General features: G+C 39.6%; 1 protein-coding gene across 2 annotated transcripts in view; it reads right to left on the bottom strand.

Annotated features, from left to right (window-relative positions):
* Positions 1 to 709: 709 nt before the first annotated feature.
* Positions 710 to 11,562, bottom strand: part of pbx2 (pre-B-cell leukemia homeobox 2) — a 23,895-nt gene continuing 13,042 nt past the window's right edge. Inside the window, exons 7-9 of one of the 2 annotated variants that reach the window (XM_081389068.1) lie at positions 6,528 to 6,622; positions 5,279 to 5,329; positions 710 to 2,100 (exon numbers count right to left, since the gene is read on the bottom strand). In XM_081389068.1, coding sequence (XP_081245194.1) covers positions 2,020 to 2,100; positions 5,279 to 5,329; positions 6,528 to 6,622 — 227 coding nt within the window. In that variant the 3' untranslated portion in view covers positions 710 to 2,019. The remainder of the gene's footprint in view (positions 2,101 to 5,278; positions 5,330 to 6,527; positions 6,623 to 11,562) is intronic. The other variant, XM_081389069.1, reaches the window with a different exon arrangement.

The raw sequence follows: 11,562 nt of genomic DNA, 5'->3' as shown, positions 1-11,562 counted from the left end.
ACAACATTTAATTTCACTGTAAAATGTAGCTATACGATTTCTGAAGTAAAAATAGGTTGTGAATGCCATAATATTAACTAAGTAAACATTTATGGCACGATATTTGTCTAAATCAGTCTTACTGCAGATATACTGTATATTTATTATATGTAAGGGATAATGTAGAGCGAGGCGGTTGTTATAGCGAAGCGGAGGGATCTTGAATCAGCCTGAAGGGGTTGTATTCCGTATAACAACCGCCTCGCTTTACATTATCCCGCTTATTACATGGCTACCTACCAAATAAATCAATAATTTGATACAAAATATTGATTTAAAAAGGAGTTTATTTATTTAAAAACGATTGTATTGCTTCTGCTAAAGAAAATAGTCCGTTCCGTCTCTACGGTTAGGATCCTGCGTCCATAGCAACGCTCTGTTTATCATGGCAACGGTGTGTCATACTTAGTCGCGATCTGTTATCAATAAATAACACACCGCATTCTACATTAGACTTCAACCAAGCCATGTAATAAATTGTAATAATATTTCACAATTTTTACTGTATTTTTGATTAAATAAATGCAGCTTTGGTGAGCAGAAGAGACTTTTTTGAATGGTAGTGTATATGAATAAATTTGCGGTTTGTTTGTTCACGGCACTTAGCAAAAATGCAAACGCTCAGATAAAGGTGAAACTGATCATTTGCTTAGAAAAACAGTCTTTAGTTGTCAGTGATGAATGTGTACACAGACAGTCTTTATTGTAAAAGAGGTAGAGAATACAGGTGTTTCACTGTACAGAGAAAGACAGCACTGTTGATATACTCATTCAAACGGTAAATAAAGACAGCAAACGCACCTCATTCATATATTTGATACATACACAAACCCAGTAAAAAAGAGAAACACACACACACACGCACAAAAACAACAATCTTTGGATTTTTCTCTATTGCCACCTTCACCCAAGCCAATTCTATCTGAGCTTTGAATAAACAATATAGAGCAGTGATGATAATAATAATAATAATATAGCTATAATGAAAGCAGTCTTAATGCAGGTTAAAAAGTTCCCCTTTCAACACCCAAACATTGCAGTAACAAATAGTGGAAGTTGTGATGTAGTGGAAATGTAAAAAATAAAAATAAAAGCAACTAAAAGCCATGATCTCATCCAGCTCTTGTGTCTCTTACAAACACACATTCATCCAAACGGAGAAACGGCCTTATTCATGAAACAAAAGCCGAATATATGTATACACACACACACACATATACATATATATGTATAGACAAACACATATACAGTAGTGTACAAAAGTGATGTCCGAAGTAGATATTTGTTTTTAATGACTGTACGAGTTGATTAAACATCAAAATACGAGGAAAATATTTTAGATTTGTTTTAAATATTTTAAATATGAGGGAAGAACGAAAACTTAAACTCTAAATTATTATTTGGCAAAAAAGGCACAGGTTTTATTTCACTATGCAAAAAAATGCATTGAAAAACAAAAAGCATACATTGACTACAACATAATCAGTTATTAATATTTCGTTGTTTTTGCACAGCCTGGACAAAAATGATGTCGGCACAATTTTTCATGATTCATTGCGTTATCATCAACTAAAACCACCGACTCCAAGCACAACTACACAATATGCTGACAAATCTTTAACACATTTTTTATAATGTGTAAATAAAGGGTGAAGATATCAATTTTTCTAGTCCGGACATAATTTTGGCCACTACTGTGTGTGTGTGTGTGTGTATATAAATAAATTATATATATATATTTGAGAGCGTTTAGACCAAATTTAAGACAGAACATTTCGATTCTGCTCATGTTTTATGAACGAGGCTCATTCTTCTGTGAATTATTGCATTGAATGGAACACAACAATGGTTTTATGAACGATCTACACTGAACAGCTCTGCTTGTGTTTCATGAATGCGGCTCATGAACGTGAAGTCCAATAAAAATAAAAGTAAAAAAAAGCCTAAAACTGCAGTTGTGTCGGAGAGACGTCCGGGTCATCAGTCAGAGTTGTCGGAGTGATCGCTCCCGGGTGAAGCTGCGGACGGCGGCGAGTTCGGCTCCTGCCAGTTCCCGTTAGTCTGGAGAAACACAACCAACGTCATGCTCGCCTCTGAACACAGCTCGCTCACACACACACACACACACACACACACACACACACACACACACACACACACACACACACACACACACACACACACAACGTCATCCTCGCCTCTGAACACAGCTCACACACACACACACACACACACACACACACACACACACACACACACACACACACACACACACACACACACAACGTCATCCTCGCCTCTGAACACAGCTCACACACACACACACACACACACACACACAACCAACGTCATCCTCATCTCTAAACACAGCTCACACACACACACACACACACACACACACACACACACACACACACACACACAAAACCAACGTCATCCTCGCCTCTGAACACAGCTCACACACACACACACACACACACACACACACCCAACGTCATCCTCGTCTCTGAACACAGCTCACACACACACACACACACACACCCAACGTCATCCTCATCCCTGAACACAGCTCACACACACACACACACACACACCCAACGTCATCCTCATCCCTGAACACAGCTCACACACACACACTTACAGGCCTATTCACAGTGAGCGGGAATGGTGAAATGCTTGAGAAACACTCAAGGCCTCGTTATTTCCAATGATCCAGCTTGAGTAATATTTGAGATCGACATGAAGCTTATAATCAGGGTGCACACATATGTCAAGTCTGTATTCAGTAATGTTGTATTCAGTAATTGAATAATCAAATGTAAATTAAGACTATAGTCTTCGCTGAATAAATTAAATGTAATTAATGTAATTAATACAATTTATTTGTGTTAAAGCTGTAAAAGTGATTTTCTCTTTTGTTGTTTGATTAACATTGGTTTAACAAACAGTGGCGTTTGGTATATTAGGCTGATATCATTTAAGACAAATGAGGGATCTTAACGCAGGCTTCCGCTTGGTGTTTAAACTGACAGGACGTAAAAACACATGCAAATGATAAACTTTCACTCCATGATGGGTAAACTTTGCAATTAATCCATGAATCGCATGCGTTCCGAACCGAAACCGATCAACTAAGATCCCTATACGGGCATGACGTGCCTATACGCGCCCTATACGGGCATGACGTGCCTATACGCGCCCTATACGGACATGACGTGCCTATACGCGCCCTATACGGGCATGACGTGCCTATACGCGCCCTATACGGACATGACGTGCCTATACGCGCCCTATACGGGCATGACGTGCCTATACACGCCCTATACGGGCATGACGTGCCTATACGCGCCCTATACGGGCATGACGTGCCTATACGCGCCCTATACGGGCATGACGTGCCTATACGCGCCCTATACGGGCATGACGTGCCTATACGCGCCCTATACGGGCATGACGTGCCTATACGCGCCCTATACGGACATGACGTGCCTATACGCGCCCTATACGGGCATGACGTGCCTATACGCGCATGACGTGCCTATACGCGCCCTATACGGACATGACGTGCCTATACGCGCCCTATACGGGCATGACGTGCCTATACGCGCCCTATACGGGCATGACGTGCCTATACGCGCCCTATACGGGCATGACGTGCCTATACGCGCCCTATACGGGCATGACGTGCCTATACGCGCCCTATACGTGCATGACGTGCCTATACGGACATGACGTGCCTATACGCGCCCTATACGGACATGACGTGCCTATACGTGCCCTATACGGGCATGACGTGTCTATACGCGCCCTATACGGGCATGACGTGCCTATACGCGCCCTATACGGACATGACGTGCCTATACGCGCCCTATACGGGCATGACGTGCCTATACGCGCCCTATACGGACATGACGTGCCCATACGCGCCCTATACGGGCATGACGTGCCCATACACGCCCTATACGGACATGACGTGCCCATACGCGCCCTATACGGGCATGACGTGCCTATACGCGCCCTATACGGGCATGACGTGCCTATACGCGCCCTATACGGGCATGACGTGCCTATACGCGCCCTATACGGGCATGACGTGCCTATACGCGCCCTATACGGGCATGACGTGCCTATACGCGCCCTATACGGGCATGACGTGCCTATACGCGCCCTATACGGACATGACGTGCCTATACGCGCCCTATACGGGCATGACGTGCCTATACGCGCCCTATACGGGCATGACGTGCCTATACGCGCCCTATACGGTCATGACGTGCCTATACGCGCCCTATACGGGCATGACGTGCCTATACGCGCCCTATACGGGCATGACGTGCCTATACGCGCCCTATACGGGCATGACGTGCCTATACGCGCCCTATACGGGCATGACGTGCCTATACGCGCCCTATAAGTGCATGACGTGCCTATACGGACATGACGTGCCTATACGCGCCCTATACGGACATGACGTGCCTATACGCGCCCTATACGGGCATGACGTGCCTATACACGCCCTATACGGACATGACGTGCCTATACGCGCCCTATACGGACATGACGTGCCTATACGGACATGACGTGCCTATACGCGCCCTATACGGACATGACGTGCCTATACGCGCCCTATACGGGCATGACGTGCCTATACGCGCCCTATACGGACATGACGTGCCTATACGCGCCCTATACGGGCATGACGTGCCTATACGCGCGCCCTATACGGACATGACGTGCCTATACGGACATGACGTGTCTATACGCGCCCTATACGGACATGACGTGACATTGAAGTTTTTCAACAAATATTTATATTTTATTTTAGCTTTATTTCAATAAACAGAAATGTTTTTTTTAATAGTTTCACTTAACAATAATAACCCTGCTATTTTATCATCATACCAAGATATTTTCCTATTTCACACTTATGTAAAGCGAGTGAAATCTGCATGATCAGATCATTATTATCATTTAATTTACATTCATACAGCATTTCTCTGGATTTCTCTTTCTCAAAGAGGTTGTATTTTGTATGCAAGACCAAATATGTGCAATTGACCTTTGTTCATTAGTGTGAATGTTTCTCATTTTTAATAATCACGTGCCGCTTCACACATGGCTCTTGATGTGAATAGGCCTGGATTATAATCAGCAGAGCGCTCATAAGCGGGTGCAGATCACAGTAAGTCACTCGACGGATAGATCACGGACACGAGCGAGCGTGAAATGAGCTCCTCACCCGGCTCTCTCTGGTACTATAGAGTCTCTCTGAGAAGCGGGATTGAGCGTCCTACCAGAGAGAGAGAGGAAAAGGACATTTAGGCAAAGCAAACACACAAAATCACATCGCTCCCTCTAGGGGTGTAACGCTACACAAAGATCACTGATCGGTGTGTGCCCCAGTCACAGCCTCTTTCACAGTCTTTACTGGTAAATTTCCATTAAGGGTGTGTTCACACTTTGTCGGTTCACTTGGTACAGACCAAAAAAAACTAAACACATTTAGTCCTGCTCTGCTTTGCGTTCAGATTGCCATTTTAACATCGAATCCAAACGCACAGGGATACGTTCACAACCTGATTGGTCGGCTTTTATTATGTATATTTCAGGACAGAACTTCCAGAACAATGCTGTGTGTCGAGCTAAAAGTGCTTGTTGTATGTGCCTAGCCTATATATGATGGTATTTTGACCAGACAAAACCAAACCTTCGACTATTTCTGCCACAATACCATGGTTACAGTGAAGTTTACTACATGAAATCCATGGTGAATGTTGGTGATTTGTGGAGTGAAAAGCCTTCTATAACACTATGGCACAGCGCCTGCTTCTCTCAGCGATGTTTTTAAATCCAGCTTTTAATGTTGTTTATGTGTCTATGTGGTGTTTTTAATATGCTTTAAGACAAACCACGTGTAAATTCATAAGTCGACAGCATTGCTGAGTATTTCCTCCTTAAAACTGCAGTGAACCAAAGACAGTCTCAAAAACACGCTTTGAAATCGCTGGTGTTTCTGACGTCACAAACTACCTTGTAACCAATCAGATCAACGTGTGATCGTCAACCAGTGGATCTGTGAGCTGAGTGAGTGAGTGGAGGCGGGGCTCATTTGCATATTCATAGAACCACACATACTAAATGAGGCAAGGGTGTCGAGTTACATTCAAGCTATTTTAAAGCATGAAGAAGTTTTTTCAAGGAAAAAACTTTAAATATGTGATTTTGGTGATCAGAGATGAGTTTTAAGGGATAAAATGATTGACTACACAGTGAATTCAAACGCTTTCTCACTGACGTGTGCTCGAGATCAGCCAGCAAGCAAACCTGTTCTGAAATCTAAAACAACACTGTATTTGTTCAGGACACACAAGTACCGGACCGAAAGTATGTGTAGCGTTTCACGCCTAAATCCCTCTGATGATCCAGAAACACACATGCATGATGACATGCAGCAGAAGCGCAGTGACGAGAGTGTGAGAGAGTCGTACCTGAGCGCCCATGTGATATGGAGGCTGCTCTCCGTTCATTGGAGGAACTCCTAGGAAGCAGTCAGCTGACCCTGACAGCGAGAACGACCCTGAGCCTGGAAAAACAAAAGGCAAGACACTCAGTCATAAAGTAGGGATGGGCATTTTTCTAAAATATTGAATTCGAAAATTCAGGCTCAAAAAAATCAAATATTCGAATATTTTTTTGTTTTTATTTTAGTTGAAAACATTAAACAACATGTGTAAGCCTAAACAAAATATATAGAACTAAAGTATTTAAGCTCAAGCAGCGAGAACTGCTAATTAGCAGCTAATAAAGCAGATTTTTTTTTTTTTTTATTCCAGGCAATGGCACAAAAAAAGTACAAGGTAGACAAAATATAGTTAAGTCATATAGTACAAAAAAAAAAGAAGAAAAAGAAAAAACAAGGAAGAAGAAAAATAAGTAAATAAATAAAATAAAAATAAAATAAAAATATACCGTATTCAAATATGACGATCGAATTCTGCCTGAAAGGGAGTGGGAAGAAGACAACTTATTTAATCCCACCCCAGTTCCCCATTTAGTGATTAATAATTGAGCTTCATTGTTACTTTGCTCACAATGCTCACAATAACAAATGTTATATCATGGTGGCATTACCACAAGTAACAAGTAATTTTTATAACAAACAATTTAGACCAACAATGTAATAAGAATAAACAATGCTAACAACGGTAATGGACAATATACCAACGATAGTAATGGACAATATACCAATGATGGTAATGGACAAATACCAACGATGGTAAGAAACACTGAGCACATGTTAACCTTATGAGACAGAGTACAGCAGCAATTTGACTACAATGTAATAGAAATAGACAATGCCAACAATTATAATGGACAATATACCAACGATGGTAATGAACAATATACCAACGATGGTAAGGAAACACTGAGCACATGTTCACACTATGAGACAGAATACAACAACAACAACAGCAATTTAAATTAAAGACCCTCATCTCTGTATTTTAACCAGACCCAATGTTTATATAACAGTTTAAATTGATGAATAGTTTGGCATTGCTTTTGTTGCAAGTCAAGTTTGTTCCAGAGTTTCACTCCACATACAGACACACAATAATATTTACGAGTAGTTTGAGCTCTCGGTAATGAAAAATGTCCAAAACCTCTCAAGTTATGAGCTCGCACTGGAATTTTAAAGAAACGTTGTAAGTTAGGCGGTAATAATTTATTAAATGCTTTGTATAAAACTATTGATGTATTATATTTTACAAGATCATCAAAATTTAAGCAACATTGACTGCGTAAACAGATTATGAGTATGATCTAGAAAACCAACCTTGTGAATGATCCTCACAGCTCTTTTCTGTAATATGATCAGAGGATGTATTGTGTTCTGGTAAGTATTTCCCCACACTTCTACACAAAAAGTAAGATATGGTAGTACCAGGGTGCAGTATAAAGTACGGAGTGCATTTTCATCAAGGTATAGCTTTGCTTTATTTATAATTGAGAGGCTTTTGGAGATTTTTGTTTTAATGTGTCTGACATGGGGTTTCCATGACAATTTACTGTCAATTATTACTCCCAAAAATTTATTCTCACTCACAATTTCAATTTGGATACCATCAATACTTATTCTCTGTCCAGACATTTTGTTACAATTACCGAACATCATTACCTTAGTTTTATTTATATTCAAGGATAATTTATTTGTGTCCATCCACTTTTTTATTATCTTTAGTTCCCTGTTTACCGTGTTTACGAGCTCATTATAATAAGATATATAATAAGATTACGACAGTTATCGTACAGAACGCACACTCGAATCCGTGAAGATTAGGCAAATAGTCCGGTGACGCACGACTGCAAGTGACTTTACAGTTCCCGCCGGATTTCATCCTCTGAATTTAAGCTTAATAAAGCCTGAACCTCGTCGTCATATTTTTTAAACTCCATTATTCATTCGGATAGCAGACGACTGTTACTGCACAGATGCTGGTTGAAATAAAATGCGGCATGAACTCGACCAATCAGCATGTTCAGCGCTCAAGTCCCGCCCCTGAAAGTTCCTGAACTTTGAAAAAGTGCTAACTCGCGAGCGGGAAATATTTACCCGGAACTTCATTTAGACCCCGATTCCTGATTCCTGATTTCCAGCCCAGAGTCCCTCGTTCCTGGGGAAAGTTCCTGCGGTGGAAACGCGGCTATACATGAAAAACCTAATCGTTACAACAGCTACTGCAACTAATCAATGCTGATGAGTTTCATTATGGATTAACGAGGTCTCGCCAGCAGTGTAAAGTGCATTTGTATGGAAGAAAAATACACATTTACACACATTTTACTGTTGTAGTTTTATACACACACACACACACACACTAGGGCTGGGACGATACACCCATCTCCCGATTTGATTCTATCACGATACTTGGGTGCAGATTCGATATGCATTGCAATTAGCATTTTTATTTTTTTAACACTAGACCATCGGGAAAAGTTAAATCACACACTTATACAGACTGTACATAATGTATTAGAGGAGTCATATTTACAAAAACAGATCATCACATCTTTCTCAGATCATCTCATCACTTCTCTTTAATAAATGATTCAATATTAAATACATTTAACAGTCACTTTATTGATAAATGCGGTATTTTAAGCACCAAGTTTCTATCAAAAGCTGATTTTGATCGTAGACATCAGTGTTCATATTTGAACTTTTATCTGAGTACTTCTATGATATAATAATGATACTAGAAATAATGATACTATGAGGTTGAAAAGACTGTTTGTGAAGTGGTTTCTTCTCTCCGGGTGAGCGCCAACACAGATTTTAATGTTGAGATATGATTTTATCAAAGGTTTAATAGACAGATGAAATGGAAGAAGATCGCGTGTGTGTTGGAATGGAGATCACAATCTTTCAAAGATTAATTGTGCAGCTCTACGGTCTTATCTCTCTCTCTCTGCATATGAGCAGCGCGAGGGCTTTCAACACTCATAGATAACGACATTTTCAAAAAGTCAATTACAAACGAGTCAACCTCACTTGTAAGCAAGGACAAAAATAAAGCCATTTCATTTGAATTCATTTGAATTTGTCCGATTCTGTGACAAAAAAAATATTTGATTTTAAAATTGTAAACAAAAAAAATTGCGGTAGTTGGGTGAATCGATATTTTCTCCCAGCCCTAACACACACACACACACACACTCACACATATATATATATATAGCACAACTGTTTCCAACATTGATGATAAATGAGCATCAAATCATCATATTAGAGTGATTTCTGAAGGATCATGTGACACTGAAGACTGGAGTAATGATGCTGAACATTCAGCTTTGATCACATGAATACATTACACTTTACTATATATTCACATAAAAAAAAGGTATTTTAATTTTTTACTGTATTTTTGATTAAATAAATGCAGGCTTATAAAATAATTTTCCAAACTTTTGACTGGTACTGTATATACATAATATAGGTAAATGTTACTGTTTATTGTATTGCATATATTGTCCAGGCAAATTTTAAATCCCTAGAAACCAGTGTGAAAACACCCCGACTTGAACTAACCACCAGTGGAGTTTGGAGTGTGTGTGTATATCTGTAAGGAATAATTGACGACAGGCCGTTGAATTATTAGAAAAATAATGCACACCCGAGGTGGTAATGCGGTCACGACGCGAAGCGGAGTCCTCGGTGTGCATTATTTTTCTAATAATTCAACGGCCTGAAGTCAATTATTCCGCTTATACTACAGTTACCACACCTCGAACCATTGTTCAGATTATGTATTTCAAGACGTTTGTAAAGTTTTTGTCATTAAAACGCTCTTGTATGTAGGACTAATTTCTTACGCATCTAATCCAATGCCTCCGTTGCTAATTCCAAAACGTCATTTTAGAGTTAGTAATTATAGAGTTAGTAATTATAGAGTCAGTAACGGAGGTTTGAGCCACTGATAGCAGACTAATGCTGGGACACACGACTAGCTGACACATTCTCTGACTGTGTTCATCGACTGCAGATTTTAAACACCGACTTTGAACACAGACTGAACGCGCTGAACACGCGTTTGGGCATGATCAGTCATCAAATTACATTCATAACTGGCCTTAAAGTGTGTCCCCAGTTATTAATGCAGTTATTAGAGAGAGAGAGATGTTGCAATAATGAGACAGAAAAGCATGTGCGTCAATATTATTATTTATTTATTAATTCAATTTGTTTTAATTAATTCGTTCATTCTTTTTTTTTTCTATTATTGACAGATGACTAGCCAAAAAAAAAAAAAGCCTTTTAACAAGTAGGCCTATCAATAATTATTTATTTGTTATATTATCTGCAATAATAATCCGTGCTGCAGGACTATCCATTTATTTAGCCTATATTCAGATTAATTTTCTATTGATTATAGAAAGGAATATACTTTATTTATTCAAATTAAACTGCATGTTTCCATTGATTGTGAAGCTAGACATTGAAAATTCCAGATCAAGCGCATGGGGCTAAATGCTTTTTCTTGTTATGAATTGTATCCTATTTTCCGTTATTACCGTTAACTACGCGAAGTGATATGGAGCTGTAATGCGGTCAAGACCTGCCTGGAACTACTTTAGCCGTGCGTTTCCCTGAAAATAATGCACACCTTAGAACGTTCGTCAACCAATCAGATTCAAGCATTCAACGGCCCTGTAGTATAAATATATATATATATATATGTCTCGAGTCGCACGGGTATATCTGTGGCAATAGCCAACAATACATTGTATGGGTCAAAATTATAGATTTTTCTTTTATGCCAAAAATCATGAGGATATTAAGGAAAGATCATGATCCATGAAGATATTTTGTACATTTCCTACCGTAAATATTAGGGCTGTCAATCGATTAATTTTTTTAATCGCGATTAATCGCATATTGTCATGAGTTAACTCGTGATTAATCGCATTTAATCGCACATTTTTTTTATTGTTCTAAATGTACCTTAAATTAATACTTTTCAA

This window comes from Scardinius erythrophthalmus, assembly GCF_964197995.2.
Source record: "Scardinius erythrophthalmus genome assembly, chromosome: 16".
NCBI classification, from domain to species: domain Eukaryota; kingdom Metazoa; phylum Chordata; class Actinopteri; order Cypriniformes; family Leuciscidae; genus Scardinius; species Scardinius erythrophthalmus.
Note: the sequence above shows the minus strand (reverse complement) of the source record. Positions and strands in the feature narration are given on the sequence as shown.